General features: G+C 33.7%; 1 protein-coding gene and 1 long non-coding RNA gene across 5 annotated transcripts in view; one reads left to right on the top strand and one right to left on the bottom strand.

Annotated features, from left to right (window-relative positions):
* The window catches only part of OSGIN2 (oxidative stress induced growth inhibitor family member 2), a 34,209-nt gene extending 10,928 nt beyond the window's left edge, over positions 1-23,281 (top strand). For all 4 annotated transcript variants that reach the window (XM_074270024.1, XM_074270044.1, XM_074270035.1 and 1 more), the window contains 4 exons: positions 1,870-2,006; positions 2,274-2,465; positions 7,228-7,319; positions 21,190-23,281. In XM_074270024.1, the coding sequence (XP_074126125.1) occupies positions 1,870-2,006; positions 2,274-2,465; positions 7,228-7,319; positions 21,190-22,219 (1,451 nt within the window). In that variant the 3' untranslated portion in view covers positions 22,220-23,281. The remainder of the gene's footprint in view (positions 1-1,869; positions 2,007-2,273; positions 2,466-7,227; positions 7,320-21,189) is intronic.
* LOC141544178 (uncharacterized) lies at positions 1,794-13,446 on the bottom strand. Its single transcript, XR_012482550.1, has 2 exons — positions 13,339-13,446; positions 1,794-2,016 (listed from the first exon to the last, which is right to left on the bottom strand). It is a non-coding gene; the product is annotated as an uncharacterized LOC141544178 (long non-coding RNA).
* Positions 23,282-24,353: the final 1,072 nt, after the last annotated feature.

Raw genomic sequence — 24,353 nt, 5'->3', positions numbered from 1 at the left:
TGGGATATATAGTAGACTTTCCAGTAATTATACATTGCAGTTCTATGTTTTGATTTACTGTTATCCTATATTACATTCTTTGAGCTCGTTTGACGTTTCAAAGTAACATATTTACGCTTGATGTAAAAACAAACACCCCAAAATCTAACAATAAGTACTATCCCAGAAAGGAATAGATTATCTTGGAAAGAATATGTTCCCTCAAAAGTTTGGTTGGAGGCACTCTAGCCCAAGATTGGATGACTATTTCTGATGATGTAATTGAAGTAATTATTTTTTATGCACAGGTGAGACCATATGGTTTCTGAGATCCTTTCCAACTATGAAATGATGATTCTGTGATTCTTCTGAAATTTCAATGCTAATATAGATAAAATTTGGTTTAATATCAAGCAGTCAATTATTAAGTGCCTATGTTCCAGGTAGTATGTATCTATTAATATAGATTTAAGTACTTTGATGCATCATGTTGCCTTCACTATTTTTATATTTCAGGGTCATAATGTGTTATTTCTTGCCAGCATGTAACACAGTGACAACTATATAACAGTTGTTTCTTTCTCTCTTCCTTTATATTTTGGTAGCTACATTAGAATATAGTACAGTATATAGTGTGATCAATCAAAATCCTGCCTTTATCCTGTTGTTTCATGTCTTCAGATTATACTAACTTATATAGTGCTATAATATTTTCCATATGAGAAAGGCAGTATGGTATAGTAGAAAGAACATTAAAACAGAACTATTTCAAATTTTGTCTCTGATGTTTATAATCTGTATGACTTTGGTTAAGTCACTAATTCTTTATGAGCCTAGAAAATGAGATGGAAGAATTAAATGATTTTTTAGATCTCTGACAACCCCAGAGCCCATTAATCATATGTGTATTTAATATTACATGCATTTTGAATTATATAGTTTGAAGTATGTTCTCAGCTGTCTAAATACAGATTAGTTCATTTTACTGTAAATTATGTGACTTTTTTAAAAGAAAGATGAATACTCTGTGAGTCTGAACTTCCTTAATTTTGTGTAGCTTGTTCTTTCAGAGATAGTTTGACAACCTATGCTTAGGGGTATTTGAAAAATAAGCATTGGGGTCAAAAGTGATAAGTGATAGTGACAAGAGTATCTTCAGTGTAATAAAATATGATTAATGTATTAAATTTCCAGCAATAAATACCTCTCCAGCTGAAAACTTCATAAAGGAGGGACAGAACAAGTTAATGGAACTATTTTGACTTTTTTGTCTTAGATGGGGAAATGGAAAGAAATAAGGGTTTAGTAAGTGCCTTGTTAACTGAGCCAAGCATTTTTTCAAATATCTCATTTTACAGTCAAGGAAAGTGAGGCAGACACAGATAGAAATTTGAGATTGGATTTGAAATCAGGTCTTCCTCACTCAACGATCTATGCACTATCTACTGCACCATTCCACTGACCTTGGTACTCTTCAAGTTGTCATTAATGATATTGAGGTGTTTCAAGTACAGTTTGAGTATTTGTATATCCTGGAAGGCTATTTAAGATTTGTTCCATATTTAGATTGAAAGTTTAAAGTTTTAGAATAAAATTGGTTTGAGAAGAATTATTTTTTAAACTTTTGTTTATACTGTCATAATATCTTTGGGCAATTTGAATAATCTGTGCTTTTTATATTGACATGGGTCAAATCCTATTTCTGAACAATTATGTCTTCATATTCTGAATGTATTTCCAAGTTGCATCTAACATTTCATTTCATAAATTGGTATTCAATTACTGTTAATTAACAAAATATTTCAGAACAGCTCTTTGAAGGGTTAGGATTTGATCTCTAATAGACTTCCATTGTTAATGTACAATATGATGAACTATTGCTTTTTATAGGAAATGGACCTTCAGGCATTTGCCTTTCTTACATGTTGTCAGGATACAGACCATATTTATCTTCAGAAGCTGTACATCCAAATCCAATTTTGCATAGTAAATTAGAAGAAGCAAGGCATCTCTCCATTATTGATCAGGTATGGTTTCCTAAGGATAAATAATTTTTCATTAAAATGTGCAAGTGACATGATTCACATTCTAGTTTTGGATCATTTTATTAGTATATTATTTCTAAGTTGAAGATCCATTGTACAGAAGATCACAGTTAATACTTTTTATATTAACTATATATTAAATGCTAAGTATTTCCTATACATTGTCTTGAATTCTCAAAAGGAAATGAATAGTGACTCTTTCAGTTCAACTCTGCTGTCTTTCTTTTTTTAAAAAAAAAACTCATTTAGGATTTAGAGTACTTGTCTGAAGGTCTTGAAGGCCGATCCTCTAATCCAGTTGCAATACTACTTGACACACTTCTTCATCCAGATGCTGACTTTGGATATGATTATCCATCAGTTTTGCATTGGAAATTAGAACAGCATCATTATATTCCTCACTTGGTTCTTGGTAAAGGACCACCTGGTGGGGCTTGGCATGTAAGTAATATTTTACTTTATATATCTCTTAAATGTCTTAAATGAATATCTTGTTTTTTGCATGTGATTCTGCTGTTATATACCTGCTTGACTTTTAAAGCTGAAACACAAAATCTCAAAATTGGAAATCTCCGTGGCCATCTTCTTTCAATCCATATCTGAATAGGAATCTTTTCTACAGTATCTCTGACAAGAGATCAGCAAGCCTTTTTGCATGAAGCCCTCCATTGAAGGACAAGTAGACTCTCCCCTGAGTCAGCCTTATTCATTTTTGTATGTTTCTCATTGTTAAAAAAGTTTTTATTTACAGCGAACCTAATTTTCTCTACCTAATTCTTTCCTCTGAGACCAAAGACAACAAATAACCTTTTCACATGAAAACCTTTCAACTACATAAAGACAGCCAAAAAGTCTCTCTGAGTCTTCCCTCAGACAAACATCCTTTTTCCCCTCTGCTGATTCTCAGCATGTTCTCCATTCCTTCGACATCCTCATTACCCTCTTTATTATACCCTCTGGGTTGTCAGGGTCATTCCTTAAATGAGCCCACATGATTTCAATGAACAATAATTTCAAAACTCAATTCTGATAACAACAAAGAAGTCTATTTTTAGAAATATACAAGATACCCTGCCCCTCTTTTATCTCTGTTTTTTCAGAAATTTTGCACTTTTTGCTCTCATTTTAGCATCTGGAATGTGATTAAACTCTAACTCAAACATTGAAGTAGTAGAGTCAAGATACAGCCATCCTAAAAGGAGAAGAAAACCTTTAACTTTAGGTATTTACAAGACATTTTACATAGTCCTAAATAATCTATTTTTTATGTTAAATGCTATACAGTTAAAATCTCCTATATCTATAAATAGCTATCATTTATACCACCACTAACACAGTAATACTAGAATAACACTTACATATTTGGCATTTTCAGAATCTCAAATGACCTAATTAATCATAATAGTGATAAATTCTAATTTGATTATTAACCCAATCAAATATATTCAATCTGGCCCATTATGTGAGAATTAAATGAATAATATTTCAGAAATTTGTTTCATAGTAAAACATTTAAATTTTCATTTTGGATTTTGTTACAACTCAGATAAATTTATATATATTTATCAAATAAAATCAAAGTTGGGTTAATTTCTTGCTTTGTTTTTGCAAGTAAGAAGAATCTAGTTTAAAATCTGTACCTGAGTTTATCTTTTTGGATAGAATTATGTCAGTTATTGCCTGTGAAGTATGATAGTTCTCAGAAAAAGACAGCATATATAAATATAGCTAAATGTTACAAGTTTAAAAGATTAGTGGGAGATGGAAGCCAATATAACAATGAAAATTGGGAATTATAGAATATGTTAAATGAAGTTTTACTTTTAGTTCATTTAAGAATGCTTTCTTCCTCCCAGAGTTTTTATTTTTTTAATTGAATTGCATCTGTTTATTGATAAATCTTTATTTATAGAACTAATAGTAATGATTGAAAATAATAATCACTGGCATTTTATTTGTAAAGCACTATTCCAGAGCTTTTCTAGGTCTAAAATAATCAAACAAATTTGTGACTGTTAAATTAAAAAATTTTTTTGAAATGTTTTTATTATTTTAGCCATTTGAATATAAATCTATTCTATATAGCTTTTTTTTTTTTTTTTTTTTTTTTTTTTTTTTTTTTTTTTTTTTTGGTATATATTGGTATTTCTGAGATGCAGTGCTTTTACTTAAGCAAGACTTGGCTTCAGATTGTATTTTTGACACATACTAGTTTTTAACAATGGACAAGTCACTTAATAAGCCAAATGAGTAGGCATTTATTAAGCCTCTGCTTAATATCTTTTACTATACTAATTATGGAGATTCAAATAAAGGCAAACATCTCAAGGAACTCTCAATCTGGCAAGGGGAAGACAATACTTGCAAAAAACTGTACAAACAAGATGTTCAGAATATTTTGAAGATAATCTTGAGACATGCTTCTTGAAAAAGGTGGCATTTTAGATGGAATCTGAAAGAATTCTTGAGATGGAAATGAAGAACGAGAGAATTCCAGGTTTTTGGGATAGTGAAAATGAGCAGGGTCAGGAGATGAAGTATCTTGTACAGGGAATACAAATAGCCAAGAGGTCAGTGTTCCTGGACCATAGAGAATGAGTAAAAGAAGTCAGATTTTGAAGTACTTAAAAGAAACAAAAATTTTCATATATAATTCCAGAGATAATGTGAGCTAGTAGATTTTTATTTAATGGAAAGATTAATTTGACATCTGAGTGGAAGATGTACTGCAGTGGGGAGACTTGAGGCAGAGACCAATTGGAAGACTTTTGTAGTAGTCCAGGGATAAGGTGATGAAAGCTTCCACCAGATTGTAGTGTAAGAGGAAAACAAGAGCCAGATATGAGAAAAGTTAATAAGAATTGGCTGAATTTGGCAACTGATTGGATATGAGAGGAGAGAGGTGTGTGTGTGTGAAAAAGATTGAGATATTAAGGATGACACCTGAATTGCAAGGCTGAGTAACTGGGAAGAAAAGAGAAAGGTTTAGGGGAACACATAATGAGTTCAGTTTTGGACATGTTAAGTTTTAAGATGTTCATACTACAACTAGCTTCAAACTGTTTATGAGGCATTTGAAGATATAAGACTGGAGATCAGAAGACAGGTTAAGACTGGATAAATAGTTCCAAAAATCTCACACATGGGGTTGATGATAATATCCATGGAAGCTTAATGAATTACCAAGTAAAATAGAGAAGAGGGTCAGAACATCGCTTTGGGGGATCCCCATGGTTAATGGGCATGACCCAGATGGAGCTTTAACAAATGAGATCAAGAAGTAATGGCGAATATGGCTCAAGAGAGAGCAATGTCACAAAAAAAAGAGAAGATATCAAGAAGAATGTGATCAGCTATATCTGAGGCTACAGAGAAATCAAGAAGGAGAAGAACTAAGAAATTAGAATTGTCAATTAAGAGATCATTAGATATTTCTTAATGCCATCCACATTATTCTCTAAGATTGTTAGTTATACATGATTTATCATTCATCAATATAGAGAAACTTCAGAGTGACAATTCTCACTCTGAAGTTTCTCTATATTGATGAAATCATACATTAAGACTTAAAAAATATATATATATTGCTAAAGAATAATATCTATGCTTGGTTTCTGTTTTTTAAGTAGTATTTCTTATGTATCACAGTAGGTTTGTTTATTGATGAAATCATACATTAAGACTTAGAAAAAATATATATATTGCTAAAGAATAATATCTATGCTTGGTTTCTGTTTTTTAAGTAGTATTTCTTATGTATCACAGTAGGTTTGTTTCTAAAACAATTCTTTTATAAATGGAAAAACTTCTCAAGTAATCAGTATGCCTTGGTATTAGTTTTATAAATTCTGATTTTTATATAATGGGCTTTCTTAAAGAGAATAGCATGTCTTATATATAGTATAATATTTATTGAAAACTTTTTTAAGAACTTGTGCTTTTCATTATCATACTGATATTACTCTGGCCCAGAAATTTCTTAAGTTTTACTGTGTTTATGTAGTCTTATTTTTTCTGTTGAGAACCTAAAACTCGGTAGGCAATAATTGATTAGATCTTCTATTTTATATACAGATTAATGTCCCACTTTCATATTGAGGATAAAGTATGGATATGCCTTAATTATACTGAACAAATTTATGGATCATTGGTAGAATTTATTTTGTTCCACAAACTTTGACTTTCAAGCAACTACATTATACACCAAACTAGGACGTCAAACGTTGCATAAAGCCTGACTACAAGCTATGAAAGACTCTATTCATTCTATGAAATGCTTAAAATTTTATAGCAGCTCTCTGTCTGGCAAATCTAGTTTTCTAGCCTCTTGGTTCTGGCTTCAGTTCTAGTAGATCTAGAAGATTATACCAAAACAGCATCTGTGACTATTACTTTGATAGACCCTTCCTCCACTATTTTTCAGTCATGAATTTCATCAGTTGTGCTCCCACTGTTGAGCCATTTTGAGGACCATGGTGGAGTGAGTTGAGAGGCTAGAAGCTATAGTTCTTGATTTACCAAAGGGAGGTAATGGACAGAAAGACAGCACAGAAATTGTGGGCATGTTCACTTTGTTTTTAGACTGGTTCTGTGTTAAGTAAGTTAGGATAGATTACAATTAGGATGTGGAATTGTGAAGGGTTCAGTATTAGCCTTTCCATTTGCTTCTAGCTACAGATCACCATTATTTATAGGATCATGGTCTATTTCTTTGCTCTTAGAGAAGATGTTGCCTGAAAATTAGCCCAGCCTTTGGGATGAATATTGTATTATAACTGTACAGGAAATTATTTTTTATTAAAATTTTCAGATAACTTGATACTAAGATCAATTTAGGTCATAAGGTATTAGACAGTTATTAAACTTCTTTTATTTAAAAAAATATTTTTCTTATTTCTTTCCCAAAAATGAGTATAAGAATTATGTATTGATCAGGAACAACTTATAATTGAGACCAAAACATTATCTGGAATATTAACAATTATATAATTTTTTAAAATGTATGATTTAGGGACATATGTGGGTCCTATCATATGATGCTATGCATATAAAATTTTACTAGGCAAACTGGGAATTTTTCATACATATTGGAATGCTTTTGAGTCTAAAATAATCAGTTTAAGTTGTTTAATCAGTCTGAAGGAAGTCAAGGTAGTTGTTCAAATATATAATCTCACCTTTTTTTTTTTTTTTCCCCAAATAGCATATGGAAGGTTCCATGTTGACAATCAGCTTTGGAAACTGGATGGAGTTGCCTGGATTGAAGTTTAAGGATTGGGTGGCTACCAAGCGAAGGTAAGGCTTCATTTGAAGTTGCTTAATACTTCATGGCATCTTATAGGTAGAAGCGGCTTTTGAGATTATATTGTCTAGCCTTACCATTTGATGCATGAAGAAACACACTCAAAACTGTTGAGTGACATGCCCAAAGTCATACAATTGTGCCTTTGTCAGAAGTTTTTCTGTGGGAGACACTTTTTCTCACCTGTCCAACTTCTGCCTGTCCTTCAGGGATACTATTCCCTTTGAGGAGACTTACATGATCCTCTAGGAACTCTTCTTCTAAGTTCTAAACCAACATGACACTTTATGTGTACTCTTAGAGAAAGTACTTTAATTGTGTACTGAAGCACTTCAGGTAATCTCTTTTGTAGGTACTTCTTCAGTCATGCAGATCATAAACTACATTTCATCCTATGCTATTCTTTTGTCCATTTCTTTCTGTAAATCTTAAGGGGAGGGATAGAGGCAGAAAGGAGGCAGAGCTTGCTCTAGATTTTTTGCTGTTGCATAGGTAGCAGTGCAAGATGTACCTGTCTATTTGTCATCTCATTCTCATTACCTGACTAATTACTTTTTTCAGATATTATAATAGTATTTATATAGTGTTTGAAGGTTTGCACAGTACTTTACAATATTATCTAATTTTGAGTTTCACAGCAATTCTGAGATGTAAGTGCTTGTCTTTCAATTTTATAATCCAGAAAATTGAGGCAGAGTTTAGTGATTTGCCAGGGTCACACAGCTAGTAAGTATCTGAGATTGGATTTGAATCAGGTCTTCCTTATTCTAAGCATAGGACTCTATCTACTGTGCCACCAGCTGCCCCTTGATAGTTTTTATTATGCTTTTGGATATAGTTTATCACTAGTAATATACTCAAGTCTGCTGATGCCCATCATCTCTCCACTGTTCTTAGAATGATCAACATTTTTGATTCATTGAAGAATTTGGTACTCGACATACATTCTTGGAAACATAATATTGAAAAGACAGAATTTTACTTCAGTGCCAAACTTGGGTTTTTTTAAAGTATGACACAGTTTTTCATATGTAATTTCTCCTGTTCTTTTCCTCCTTGTTTATCTACAGTATCTGACATGATATATAAGTTAATGGATAATCCTCTGGGCTGTCCATCCATTTGTATATCATAATGTAGATAATAGGTAGTATAGGGTCTTTACTGGATGGATAAGCCAACCTACTGAGTAATTTTTTTTTTTTTAATTTTCATTTAGGAAGCTATGTAAACGCTCAAAGACTTAATATAGTCATTATTATTTGCAAATAAAGAGATATCTTCATAGCATAGTTCATATAAGCTGATTTGCATTATATGATGTTATGAAAACTTGAATAGCATAACAAAATGATACAGGGGATTATGTGGGAGGTTTTTTGTTGATCACTGACATCTTTCCTACTAGTTTTCTCTGCATCTGCTTATTGATTCTCCTAGAACCTTATTTTTTCCATCTATGGCTAGACCCATCCTTTCCCCAATAGCTACCTTCACCTTTCTACTCACTTAGATTACCATATGTGTGTATCTGGCTGTGAGAATATGGGTATTTCTCTGGCTAAGAAGGAAGTGTGTAAATAGTTTATGACTGAGAAGTGTAGAACAGGAATGTGATCTGAGGAAAGAAGGAAATGTAATTGTCTAAATGAGAATGCTGGCAGAATACTTAGGACAAATGATAGTGAGCTTTTAATTGAGTTAAATACCTAGGCAGGAAAGATAAGAGGAAATGCTGAAAAGCTGAATTTTTAATTTAAAATAACAAAAGGTTAGAATCCATACTTGGGAGGGTTCAAATCAGAGAAGAAATATAGGAAGCCATTAGGGACAGTATTTAGGATAGTGAATGCTTAGGTGCATATAAACTCCTAAAGCCTAGAAATTTGTAATTTGAGATAGCAAATGCAGAAACAGTAGTAATAGTAGTTCATGAAGCAGAAGGTTGATCCTAGTGCTATCATCACAGTAGCAGCTTGAGACCAAGTAAAATAATTTATACTTTTGTCCAGTTTGAAAAAAAATTTGTGTCCTTAATAGGTATAAGCACTGTACTAAATACAAATGTGAAATAATATTTAATCCCTTTCTTCATGAGGTTTATTTCACCTTGAATCTAAGTATTTTGTTTTAATGATTTATGAAAATATAGGGTAATTTATGACATTATAAGCTTTAAAAATATTGTCCTTTCGAAAATCCAGAAATTTGTTATATAAGTAGCTTTAAGTCAGTGAAATTATACAGTATGTTGATTTTCTTTGTTGCCTGAGGTGTAAGAATAAAAGAGCTTGAAGCTGAATTTTAGAAGTTTTCATCCTCATATTTATGGATCTAGGATAATTTAAGAAAATAATTATTTCCTAGATAGCAAATAGATTTTTAACTTAATTTTTTGAATTTTAAATCCTAATACTAAGTTTCTAAATTTAAATCATATGATATTTTAGATTTAAATAGGTCCCTACTTAAAATATACATTAGGCTAATGTCATAAAAGTATATCAATATAATGTCATAAAATCATTTTAAGATATTTTCATTGCTATTTGCTCCAGTGGGCTATAACATGGCTAAGAAATGAAAGAAGTTAAGTGATATGTGTTTGAATTCTACATTTAATATTTAACAGGCAAGACACATTTTTATTCTTTAGGTGCTTTTTTTTTTTTTTTTTGTAAAATGGGAGTGTGTGTGTGTATGTGTGTGTGTAAAGAGAGATTTATTTTACAGGATAGTTGTGAGGATCTGGCTGAACATTAAATGAAAAGTGCTTCACACAAACCTTTAAAAGACCACAAAAATGTCAGATTATTGTTACAAATTAGCGATATTTATGTTTCCAAAGTAGAAAATAAAATATTTCTTTTATTTTGAATGTTTGAGGTAAATAAAAGAGAATACTTTTTGTTTCAAAGAGGAGCATATTGTAAGATGCTTTTGCTTAAGGTTTATGAATGAAATTTCAGGGGAAAAAATGTTAGATTTTATAGCAATGAGATATTGATGAATTGGAGGTGGAACCAAGATGGCAGAATAGCCAGGAAGTTACTGCCTGAGCTCTCCCCAGTTTCTCTCAGAAACAACATTCAGTCAAGCTTTTAAATGGATTTGACAGAAGCTGCAAAAAGAGGAGTGAAATAATTTTCTAGCGTATGTTAAGTTAGAAGAACTTCAGGAAAGGTCTATTTTACTTGGGTAATACAGGAGTGCAACCCCAGCTTAGTGTAAAGCTGTCTTTCTGAAGAGAAAGTGGGAAAGCTAGTGGGAAGCTCTTAGCCACAGCACAGAAGTTCAAGAGGCTTTGAGAGAAGTTGAATTGGCTTTAGGTTGAAAGAGCTATTCAGAAACCCTTGGAAATAGCAGTTTTTGCTACAAAAGAGGCACCCATAGCAGTGTCCTTGGTCTTAGTGGAGAAGTGATGAAGGCAGGAGAGCCACCAGAGGCTGGTCAAAGATAGAATGTCTCATTTCCAGTCCTTGTCAGCCCTTATATACCCTATTACAATTACATCATTACAGCATACTGAATATGTGTGAACTAGAGAACCATTACATCATCATGTTAAGTACTAAGTATATATGTGAACTAAAGAACCATCAATCTCATCATTTCCACTGAGTTAACACCTTATTTCAAGTATACTTCTCCAGAGTTCCATAAGTCTTTTAGCATAGCAGGCCAGCTGTGAGCCCTCCAGCCCCAGCAATAAGGCATACTGCCAGTACTGGAACTCAGTACACAACAGGTGCAACTAGGCTGGGCCATTCCAGTGTAGTGAGCAAACAGACAGCAACTGAAGTCCCTCCACGGTAAGCCAGTGATCAGGCTCCTGACCCCACAGCACAAGAAGCTTGGGATAGTGCTCCCTGTGCCCTAGGCAGAGCTCAACTTGTAAAAATGAGCAAAAAACAACAACAAAAAAAGAGCTCCAACCATAGAAAACTACTCTAGTATCAGGGAAGCTCAAAACACAAATTCAAAAGAGTATAACACTGTGAAATGCCTACACATCAGACCTCAAAAGAAGAATGTGAATTAGTCTCAAGCCAAAAAGTCCTCTTGGAAGAGTTCAAAAAGAATTTTAAAAATTAAGTAAGAGTATTAGAAAAACTGGGAAAAGAAATGAGTTGTACATAATTATGAAAAAGAGTCAACAGCTTGGAATAGGAAACACACACATTAGCTGAAAACCATATGACTATTTTATCCTATGGTTCATTGAAAGAATCTATCACTTCCTGAGATTTCCAAAATGAAAATTCCAAGGAATGTTGTAGACAAATTCCAGAATTAATCAGATCAAAAAGAAAATACTACAAGCAGCCAAAAAGAAACAATTCAGCTATCAAGGAGCCATAGTCAGGATTACATAGGACTTAGCAGTTTCTGCATTAAAGGATCAGCAGGCTTGGAATATGATATTTTAGAAGAAAAGGTGCTTAGATTTACAACCAAGAATCAACTACCCAAGAAATTAGCATAATCAAAGAAGAGATGAACATTCAGTGAAATAAGAGATTCTCAAACTTTCCTGATAAAAAGGCCATATCTGAACAGAAAATTTGATCTTCAGAATATAAGACTCAAGAGAAGCCAAAAAGGTAAACAGAACAAAAAATAAAAACATGCTATGCAATAAAATTAAATTATTTTTATATCCCTACAAGGGAAGAAGATCCCTGTAACTCTTGAGAATTTAGAGGGGACTATTAGAAGAAAAGGCCAAAGTAAAAGGAGAAAGACTGATAGAAGGGAGGCCAGATTGAGGGAGGTTGGGGTCAGAAGTAAAATAATTGGTGAGGAGAGACAGGGTAAAAGGAGAAAGGAAAGTGTAAATAATGAGGAAAAATAGGATGGATGCAAATGCACAGTTATTATAATTGCAAATGTGAATGAGACAAACTTCCATAAAACAGAAGCAGATAGCAGAGTGGATTAAAAAACAATATCCTACAATATGTTGTTTACAAGAAACACATTTGAAGCAGAGAGATAAACAGAGAAAGTTATACAGCTACAACAACATACATTATGCTTCAGCTAAAGTAAAAAAAAAAAAAAAAAAAAAGCAGAAGTAGCAATCCTGATCTCAGACAAAGTATAAATAAAAATTGATATAATTAAGAGAGATAAGGAAGGAAATTACATCTTACTAAAAGGTACCATTGACATTGAAGTAATATCAAAGCATTCTAAGAGAATTCTTGGACAATTTAAGTGAGTTAATAGAAAAATTAGATAGCATTGAACTAATGGGGGGACCTCAACCTTCCCCTCTCAGAATTAGATAAAGAACCAGAAAATAAACAAGAAAGAATTTTAAGAGGTAAATTGAATTTTAGAAGAGATATGAGACAACTTCTGGAGAAAATTGAATGGAGATAGAAAGGAATACGCTTTCTCACTGGTACATAGTTCTTATCCAAAATATTGATCACATATTAGGATATAAAATCTTACAATCAAATGCAGAAAGGCATACATATATGAAAAATATTTCTGCTCCCCCCAAATCAGAAGAATGGCATTGTTTTATATATATTTGCAAATCTCTTTACTATCTGGTTTAGTAGATCTCATTCATATTTTCTGCATTCAATCTGTTGTATGTTGTTTTGGTTAAAAGAAAATTAGGCTTCAGATATGTGGTGGAAAAGGGCAAATGACATTATCTTAACATTGTTATGAAAACAGTTTTGACTTTATGGACCCCTTGAAAGGATCTTGTGAACTTCCAGGGATCTTCAGAAAACACTTGAGAACCATTTTTATACTATCTAATCTAAACTGTCCTTCAATAAGCAATCCCTCTTCAGCAGACCCAACAAAAAGCTATTCAGCCATCATTGACCTCAAGTGAAGAAAAAAAATTCATCAACCTCCCTTATTCTGCCTTTAGAGAGTACTTTTAGTTTTTCCTTACATCAAGACTAAATTTCTCTCTTTAAATACTTGGCTCTCCCTTTGGATCATAGTGGAACAAATCTCATCCTCTTTTCATATGAATACCTTTGAAATATTTGAATACAATCAAGTTCTTCCTAAATTTGGACTGCCTTTAGTTGAATTTTCAATAACTTGATCTTGAGGCTCTTGATCATTTCCATTCATTTACTCAGGATTCTTTCCAGCTTATCAGTGTTCTTATAAATGTGCTCCAAATTCCATTCTCCAGGTGTGGTCTGACAAGTGAAATTCTCATTTCCATAAACAAGAGACCTCCAGAGACCTCTCTTTTAGTCCATCAAAACCCAATACTTTTTTCAGACTAATTTCTAAAGGACAAAACATACTAAAGTGGAAAGAATATTGATTGTGGAGTCATAGGAATTGGTTTCAAATCCTATTGCAGATCCTTACTGCCTGTGATCTCAAATATAAAATAAAGGGAGCTTGACTTGCTTGCCTCTGAGGGATCCCTTCCAGATCTAGATCATCTTAAACCTTTTCATTTCTTACTCTTTCCTTCTGCTGACTCTGATTGAGACCTGTCCTGTCCTATTAACACAGCATTCTTTAGATCCTGCTTCTACTGAGTAAATGAGTGCCCTTATTGGTCAAAAAAAACCTCTTTTGGTCTTCAAAAATCATAATTAGGAAGGTAGAAAAGGAAATTCATGTATATTCTATAGTCTGATCGATAGTATGACCATAGCGTACTGTATAGCAGACCATACAGCAAAACTGTAGGGTTTTGACGTTCATATACAATATCCAGTCTGGAGCTTTTGTTTCTTGATCCCTCCAGGATACTTTTCTTTCTTTTTCAGTGAATTCAAAGCCTAGCTCCCAGTCTCTCTGATTTAATGCTTAACCTTATCCTAGAGGATTTTTACATATACATACACCTTCTCTCAAACCCACTTTCTTCCTATGCCTTAAATATCCTCAGCTCACATGACCTACTTCTCCACTTTAACTTAGCTAAACACAGAGATTATCATACCTTTGATGTTGCCATCACCATTAATAAATGTTCATGTCCAAAATTCCTTTATCTGATCATAATCTTCTTTCTATCTATCCCTCTGCCTTATAACTCTTAACCCATCTTGACTTCCAAATTCTTCCCCCAACTTTGCCATCATTGCCTTGTATACACTTAGCTTTATATTTTCTCTTTACTACATCTCTCCTCACTTTCTTAAAGTAAACTCATGTCTGTATTTAATGTCTTAATTTCTTTTTATTCACTTCTTCCTGAATTTGACTTTCAGCCTCATATTTGAAATTGTCCCCTCCAAAGTTATCAGTGATTCCTCAGTGACCAAATTTTATGACTTCTTCCAAATTCTCACAATTTTTAACCTCACTGTAGCATTTGATACTGTTGATCATACCCTCGTCCTAGGTATCTCTTGTCTTAAATTTTTAAGATCCTCTTCTCTCCTTGGCTCTTCTTACCTATTCACCATATGTTCTCAATCCACTTTGCATATTCAGCATCCTCTAATTGTAGTTATATATTAACACATGGGATTGTGACTTCTTTTTTGTCTCCATATTCTTTCAGCATTTTCATCAGGTCTTCTCAGCCATCATTGTATACAAAAGCTTCTTTAACTATGCATTGTGACTCATATGGGGTCATGTAACTAAATGTGGGAGGTCACAAAATTATGATTTTATTAATCGGAAAATGTTTGATTTGTATACCTATTTCATATACTTATACTCCTGGGGTTGTATTAAAATATCTCAGGTGAAAAGGTATTGCGAGTGGAAAAAAGTTTAAGAAGCCCTGCACTAGACCATGCCTTCTTCATCTCTTGCCTGGTTTACTTCAGTAGCTTGCTATTTAGTTTCTAGCTTCATCCATCTTCTATATAACTACCAGAACAATTTTTCCTAAAGTGAAGATCTGTTCATGAGACACACATACACCTCCATCCAGCTGAGTAAAATCCAGTGATTTCTTATTGACACTAGGATCAAATATAAATTTTTTCCATTTGACATTTAAATCTGTTCACAGCTGGTCCCTTCCGACCTTCCTATTTTCATCCACATTTCTTTCTTCCTTCAGTCCTGTGATCTAGTCAAGACAGTCAAACTCCCTTTGTACTGGAATGTCTTTCTTCCCCTTCCCTCTGCTTCTTAGAATCCTTGGTCTTCTGTTGAAGATACTACCCTTGAAGCCTTCCTTTAGATTTCCTCTAATTCTTGGTGAACTTCTGTTAAAAACTATCTTGTATTCATTTGTATGGATTAAATATGTGTGTGTGTGTGTGTGTGTGTATACACACACACACACATATATATGTATGTATGTATATTTATGCTGTTTCCTCCAGTTGGATAGAATTTCCTTGAGGACCAGGATTGTTTTACTTTTAACCTTGTATCCCCCAGTGCTTTAAATTGGCATCTAATTCTCAATAAATATTTACTGGACTAGGTAAATGATAAAAATGTAAAGATCGGATTTAGAAAGAAGATAAAAATAACCTGAGAAGAAAAAAACAAAAATGCAAGCAAACAATAACAAAGAGTGGAAATGTTATGTTGTGGTCCATACTCATTTTCAGTATTCTCTGGGTGTAGCTGGTTCTGTTCATTACAGATCAGTTGGAACTGATTTGGATCCTCTCATTGTTGAAGAGAGCCATGTCCATTAGAATTGATCATGGTATAGTATTGTTGTTGAAGTGTATAATGATCTCCTAGTTCTGCTCATTTCACTTTGCATCAGTTCATGTAAGTCTCTCCAAGCCTCTCTGTATTCATCTTGATGGTCATTTCTTATAGAACAATAATATTCCATAACATTCATATACCACAATTTATTCATCCGTTCTCCAATTGTTGGACATTCCTTCAATTTCCAGTTTCTAGCCACTACAAAAAGGGCTGTCACAAACATTTTTGCCCATGTAGGTCCCTTTCCCTTCTTTAAGATCTCATTGGGATATAAGCCTAGTAGCAACACTGCTGGATCAAAGGGTATGCACAGTTTGATAACTTTTATGCAAAATATTTTCATAAGAATTATAACATAGAGAAAACAAAAAGAAACATTAACATAGAGAAAACATAGGTCCTCCCCCTCCCCAAAAAAAACCTTCAAGAAAAATAAAGTAAAAAAATTAGTATGCTTCAGTTTATATTCACATACAATCAGTTCTTTCTCTGGGTATGGATAACATTTTTCATCTTAAGTCTTTCAGAGTAGTAAGTCCTCCCACTACATTGCTCTTTCACTTTGCTTGAGTTCATGAAAGACTTCCCAGATGTTTCTGAGAATACTCTGCTCCTCATTTCTCATAAAACAATAATATTCCATTACAATCATATATCAAAATTGATGGGCATCCCCTCGATTTCTAATTCTTTACCCTGAGAGATCTTATCAATATTTTTGTACATATAGGTCCTTTTCCTTTTATTTTTAAAAATCTCTTTAGGAATTCATGCCTTGTAGTGATATTGTTAGGTCAAAAGATATGCATGATTTTTTATAGCCTTTTGGGTGTAGTTCATATCTTTTGATCATTTATTAATTGGGGAATGGCTTTTTTTTTTTCCTTATAAATTTGACTCAGTTCCCATTATATTTGAGAAATGAGGCCTTCATCAGGGAAACTTGCTTCAAAATTCTTTTCCCAGTTACAATCGCTAACTGTCTTTTCCCATTTATTCTATTATCTCTGTCTCTCCTTTTATACTGACTTTCCTCAAAAGCATTTTGCTACTGGCTACCTCCTACCCCAATATGCCTTGTCTTCCGTTATCTTCTGTAATGTTTGGGCTAGCTTTCTGGAGGTGCTGTGGACAGGCTTTGGTCTTTAGATGGAGAAGTGATGAAGGCAGGAAAGGCACTAGGAGGATGGTCAAAAAATGGAATGTCTCATTTCTAGTCCTCCCAGCCCTTATATACCTTATTACAATTACATCATTACCTGATTATGTGTGAACTACAGAACCATTACATTATTATGCTAAGTACTAAGTATATGTATACCAAAGAACTATCATCTCATCAATTCCACTGAGTTAACACCTTGTTGTAAGTATCCTTGTTTCATGTATACTTCTCCAGAGTTTTGTGGCCCTCTATAGTCTTCCCCTTTTCCTATCCTCCTTTCTTGCAGGGTAAGATAGATTTCTTTTTTTTTCTTTTTCCTTTTTTTTTTCTCTGAGGCAATTGGGGTTAAGTGACTTGCCTAGGAAAGCTAGGAAGTGTTAAGTTTCTGAGGCCATATTTGACCTCAACTCCTCCTGACTTCAGGGCTGGTGCTCTAACCTGTGCCACTTAGCTGCTTTGTAAGATAGATTTCTAAATACATATTGAGTATAAATGTTATTTCCTCTTTGAGCCAATTCTTATGGGAGTAAGGTTACTTACTCTCTTCTCTCTTCCTCCCTTCCACTATAAAAGCTTTTATCTTGCTTCTTTTGTGGCAGATGGTTTACACCATTCTACCTCTTCCTTTCCTATTCTCCCATTACATTCCTCTTGCCCCTTAATTTTATTTTTTTAGATACTATCCGTTAATATTCAACTCCTATCTGTGCCCTTCATCTATATATACTTCTATTTGCCATAATAATGAGAAAGTTATGAGTTACAAATATCATCTTCCCATGTAGGAATACAAATAGATAAATATTAAGTCCCTTATGATATATCCCTTTCCTGATTATCTCCTTAATGCTTCTTCCTGAGTCCTGTATTTGAAAATCAGGTTTTCTATTTAGCTGTGGTCTTTTCATCATGAATGCTTGAAAATCCTCAATTTCATTGAATGCCTACCTTTTACCCTGGAAGATTATGCTCAGTTTTGGGTGACTCTTGGTTGTAATCTTAGTTCTATTGTTCTCTGGAGTATTATATTCCAAGCCCTCCAGTCCTTTAATGCAATGTGTTTTTCCAAAAGGCTGTGGCTCTACTATACTTGAATTGTTTTTTTTTTGTTTGTTTGTTTGTTTGTTTGTTTTTATTTTGGATGCTTGTGATATTTTCTTCTTGACATGGGAGTTCTGGAATTCGGTTTAATATTTCTAGGAGTTTTAGGATCTTTTTCAGGAGGTGATTGGTGGATTCTTTGAATTTCTATTTAATCCTCTGACTCTAGACCTATCAGGACAGTTTTCCTTGATAATTTCTTGAAAGATGATGTGTAGGCTTTTTTTGATCATGATTTTCAAGTAGAAAATTATTTTCCTTAGCTTTTGTACCTCCTTGCCAATTTTGATTTTTAAGGCATTCTTTTCTTCATTAGCTTTTTTTGTTTCCTTTTGTACTACTCTCAATTCTCTTCCTAATTTTTCCTCTCTCTTTTTTGATTTTCAAAATCCTTTTGAGTTCGTCAATGGCTTAAAGCTAATTCTTATTTTTCTTGAAGACTTTGGATATAGGAGCTTTGACTTTATCTTCTGTGTTTTGATCTTTAACTATAGTAACTTTCTATGGTCAGAATTTTTATCTGCTGTCTGCTCATTTTCCCAGTCTTCTGTTCCCATGGTGGAAGGTGTGCTGTCCCAAGCTGTTTTCATTGATCCTTCTAAGGATCTGGCACTCTTTTCTGCTCTGGAACTATGAGGATTGTCCCTGCTCTACTGTGGCTGTAATTTCTAGTGTGCTAAAGTAACAGAGTCCTTCCTACTATTAGAGATTTCCTGTTAGCTGAGGCCTTCAGAGGTGCCACTACCACTGCTGCCCACACTCACTCCAAGTTTTCTAGTTTCTTAAGGCCTTTCTCATCCTACTGATAAAACTTTTCTTTCAAGTTATCTTTGTTATCTCTGGGCTTGAGAAGTCTAGAAACCAACACTACTGTTGCTGATTTAGAGATCCAAGGCTCATTTCTGCTTTGCTGGCACCAGTGCTGGGGTTGGAGCCAAGGCTAGGCCTGTACTGGCATGACCTGCAGTGGGATTGCACAGACTACCACCTGGTACCACAGACCTTTCCTGTTGACCTTCTAAGTTGTCTTCAACTGGAAAATGTTTCACTCCTGTCTTTTTGTGTTGGGTGAGTTCAAGTCTTTGCCTTTACTCTGCCATCTTAACTTTGCCTCCCATTCAAAACTATATAACTCATATCTCACTGTTTTTCACAAGGATGGCCTGAAAGAGTCTTTCTTGAAATCCAGATAAGTTTTAAGCTCTTGTTCTGTCAGTCTAGTAAGTGAATTTTGCCTAAGATGACTTGTTCTTCATGCAGTCATTGTGGTTATTTATCTTTATTTTTCTAGATGTTCTTTAGTACAATGTTCCAGAATTTTGTCACATCCCACCTGGGATACATTTAATTCTTAGACATCACTTTTCAGGAGAGTCAGTGAAATTGTTCTAGTGGAACAATTTCTAGTGGGGAGAGGGAGTGCAGTGCCCAAGGTAGCTAAAAGTCTGGAAGTCATGTCATACAGCCAATAGAGGTAATAGTTTTCAGACATGTGCATAATTGTTGTATTAGAACATATAAATGATGAAAGTTACAACAGATTTTTGTTCAGTATAACATAGAGGGAATTTTTACTATTAGAGCTATCTAAAACTAAAAAGCTTTGCTTTATATTATGGTGAGCTTACTGTCACTGGACATGTTCACTGGAAAACAGTTTGAACCCATCAGTTGATAGGCATTTATTAAGTACCTATTATGTACCAAGTGCTGTGAATACAAAGATGAAAATAAAACAGCTCTGCCCTTTCTTCTCTAGGGGCAGAGATGATAGATGATGCCTCTCATGGTCCTTTTTGTCTCTTTGCTGAGAATGTAGCTTTAGCAACTGAAACTCTGAATTCTCCTACTTATTTGCAAGTTGAAGGGGAAGATTGTCCCTTTGTGTTTCATTCAATGCCAGAATTTGGACTGCCATTAGCAAAGGAATGTTACATGGCAAAATAGACCCAGTTTTAATTGTAAGTTCAGGACTTACTGCAGCTGATAGCTGTGCTATGTGTGTAATCCATGTGTTTCAGAAATGGATTACTGATCCAAGTTTAATTTTCAAACAACTTCTTAAATAAGTACATACAGGGTAATTTGCTGCAATGGAATGAAGAAAAGCTTTGTATAGGGTTGAGCTTTGAATGAAGCTCGAGATGGAAGAAACAGAGGGAATGTATTCTGGAAACTGAGGACAACTTCTCATAAAGACTTAAAGGTGGGAGATGGAGTGTTGTAAGCAATAGAAAGATCAGTTTGGCTGAAGGCAGACTACACGAAAGAGAGTAATGTGTAAAAAAAGGAGCAACTTCGAGTGCTTTGCAAATATTCTTATTTGATCTTCCAAACATTCTTACACAATCAGTACTGTTGACTAGGGCAGAAAAAGGGTAAGTGACTTGCTTAGGGTCATACATCTAGTAAATTGTAAGGCAGAATTTGAACTTGGATCTTCATGACTTTGGGTCCAGGTGATTAGATTGTGAAAGGGCTTTAAATGGCATACACAGAAGTTTGTATTCAACTTAAGTTAATAGATGATTTTATATTCTCATATGGGAATGATGTGAATATTCTCTTAATTTTTTTTAGGAAATTTAATGCTTCAAGGAGCTAAGAGTTAGAAAGGGTTTCTGAAATAAATCTTTGAAAGATTGTGTGATTCCATTATTTTTGAGGAGTCAGCAGTCATTAAAAAAATGGTTTTGAGTTTTTGTTTTCAGGTTGCCTTTTTTTTTTTAAACCAAAATACTAATGATTATAGTGTTTGAAGGACTTTTCCTGAAGTAAATTTTTCTTAACATACTATAATGCTAGAATAATATATGAACAATATTAAATAAATTCAAAATAATTGAAAATTACACCATATTGAAGCAGCATGTTTAGGCCCTATTAAATATAAAAAGATGTTGTTTATAGTAATAAAAGGATTCATTCTCCCCCCCACCTCCCCTTTCTTACAGGAACATAAAGAGTGATCGAGTTACACCAGAGGAGATAGCTTGCTACTACAAGCACTATGTGAAAGTTATGGGTCTTCAGAAGAATTTTCGAGAAAATACCTATATAACCTCTATATCAAGACTTTACAGAGGTCAGGATGATGATCATCAGGACAGTGATATTTCAACACAACAGTTACAAATGGAGAAGTCAACATTTATCAAGAGAAACTGGGAGATAAGAGGCTATCAAAGAATAGGGGATGGCTCACATGTTCCTTTTTGTCTCTTTGCTGAGAATGTAGCTTTAGCAACTGGAACTCTGGATTCTCCTACTTATTTGCAAGTTGAAGGGGAAGATTTTCCCTTTGTGTTTCATTCAATGCCAGAATTTGGAGCTGCCATTAGCAAAGGAAAGTTACATGGCAAAGTGGACCCAGTTTTAATTGTAGGTTCTGGACTTACTGCAGCTGATGCTGTGCTATGTGCTTACAACAATAATATTCCTGTAATCCATGTGTTTCGAAAACGGGTTACTGATCCAAGTTTAATTTTCAAACAACTTCCCAAAAAGCTTTATCCTGAATACCATAAAGTCTACCATATGATGTGTACTCATTCATATTCTATTGACTCTAATCTTTCATCAGCTTATACCAGTTTTCCTGAGCACCATGTGCTTTCATTTAAGACGGACATGAAATGTGTTCTTCAGAGTGTCTCTGGATTGAAGAAAATCTTCAAATTATCTGCAGCAGTGGTATTAATAGGTTCCCATCCTAATCTTTCCTTTTTGAAGGAACAAGGGTATGACTTGGGCCATAATTCAAACCAGCCAATTACATGTAAAGGTAATCCTGTGGAAATTGATCCATACACATATGAGTGTACTAAAGAAGCTAATCTTTTTGCTTTGGGGCCTTTGGTTGGAGACAATTTTGTACGGTTTTTAAAAGGTGGAGCACTGGGTGTTGTTCGCTGTCTAGTTACTAGACAGAAGAGGAAACAACATTTAATTGTTGAAAGAGGAGGTGGGGATGGTGTAGCATAAAGCCTCTGTGTTTATAAGTAATGATTTATAACTAATTCATATGGACAGCTTGCCATCAGCATTTTTATAGTGATCTGCAGTCCCATTTAATTGGGGTTATATTGCTTGACAAGGAGGTATACAACTGTACTCATTTTTGAAATGATGTAAGAACTTATTTTCTTTATTTAAAACTACCTTATACCACCAGGTAATTTTCAGATGAATAGAAACCACTTGTCAGTTTGTCTGGCCAGCTTGAGGCCTTCAACTGAAGCACTGTACTGTCATTTCAACAAGACTTGGTTTCAATTATTTTTCTTCTGTTGCTTATGTATAATTTTCAAAATGTTACTGCCTTGAAGCTATAAAATTAGATGATTAACCCAGGAAGCTGACTTTATATAATTTCAAGTCTCAAGGAGAATGTTATGTGGGAAAAATACTTCCTAAAAAAGGTTTTATTATTTTGTCACATCATCAGTTTGTAAATCTTATTTGTCACTTAAGATTAAGATGGTCTTTAAACAAATCATCTTTGTTTAATTCTTACGACTTCTTAATCTTAGATTCTAATAATAACCTGACAGTTGATTAATGTTGGAATATCTGAAAATTTGGCCATTTCATGACAAATCAAAGTATTTTGTGGAGGTTTGTTCTCTACAAGACTTCTTTAAAGCTTTCCAGTAATACTTTGATGGAAGTACAATAATAAATTGCTTATAAAAGTGCTCTTATTACCGTGTGAATAGTTAATAATTTTAACAGCTCACATTTATATACTTTTTTTAAGCAATGTTTACAAAGTGCTATAAATACATTATTTATTTCATTTGAGCCGTACAATACTGTGAAATAGGTAATAGTATATAAAATATTAAGGTGAGTAAATAAGCTTTGAAGTTGTAATGTGGTCACATAGTGTCAATAGTATAGCCCTTCAACTTTGGTTTCCCTGACTTTTAGTTCAGTGTACACCCCACTACACAGTGGTGTCTTATAGTAACTGAGTTATGCTGAGAGAGGGAACTTGGGACAAAAATGCTTTCTACAAGCCTGTGTAATAAACCATTTTTTAATAATCTTGTTATAAATCATTTTTGGCTTTTGGTCTGCTAGACATATTTAAGAAATTATAATTGCTAGATGGAAAGATGTAAGGGCTTTCCTATTTCCAAGGTAACTTAATATCAAATATCCAGTTCCTATCTTTTTTCCCCACTTAAGAGATCTTCAAATATGTTAAATTCTTAAAATCACTTAAATTTGTTAACTGTATATTTATTGATGGGTAATAATTAGAAATGCCATGGAAAATTTTGGAGTTGGGAAAGGATCTCAAAGAGAAGGTTTTTTTCCCAGAAAAAAAAATCTCCTTTCCCTTCTTTCAAGTGATAATCCAGTCATGTTACTTGAAAAACTTCAGGCAGTATTCTGTCTTCCATCTTTTGGACAGCTTTACTTGTTAAGAAATTTTTTTCTTGTTAATTTAATTCCAAATAAACTGTTAAGTACTTGCTACATGCCAGTCACTGTGCTAAATAGTAGGAATGCAAAAAGGGATAAGATAGCTCCTGCTCCAGTCTAATGTTAATAAATTATACATAATTTGTTTTCTCCTTTGTTCCTAACTCTGCTAGCTGGGAGCCAAAAAAAAAAAAAATATTTTTTACAAGATCTATGACTTCATCTAGCTAGGGAGCTCCTGGTATATTAACACCTTATTTGTAATCTAGACTTGGTTTCAGTGCCTGAACCACTGAGAGTTAAATAACTTGCCCAGGATACTGGTCTTGAACCCCATCCATATGATAGCATTTCATATATTCAATGACTATTATAATGCCCCTCTCGTTTTTCCTCTAGGCCAAATATTTTAGGTTCTTTTAGTTGCTTATTCTATGACATAATGAGTTCTCTCATCATTTTGGCTTGATCTAGATTCATTTCCATTTGTCAGTTCCCTTTCCAATATGTAATACTTTTAATAGAATGGGTTAATATTCCAGGTGTGCTATGGCTTACCACCATTTTCCTTTGCATGATTATTACAGCTGCCATATCAGACTGATTCATAGAGTTTGACAGCAAGTCCATAAGTCTCTTACCTTACCCTCAAATCATTTTCATAACTTTCTAGCCACCCATTTGA

This window comes from Sminthopsis crassicaudata, chromosome 1 (genome assembly GCF_048593235.1).
Source record: "Sminthopsis crassicaudata isolate SCR6 chromosome 1, ASM4859323v1, whole genome shotgun sequence".
NCBI lineage: Eukaryota > Metazoa > Chordata > Mammalia > Dasyuromorphia > Dasyuridae > Sminthopsis > Sminthopsis crassicaudata.
Note: the sequence above shows the minus strand (reverse complement) of the source record. Positions and strands in the feature narration are given on the sequence as shown.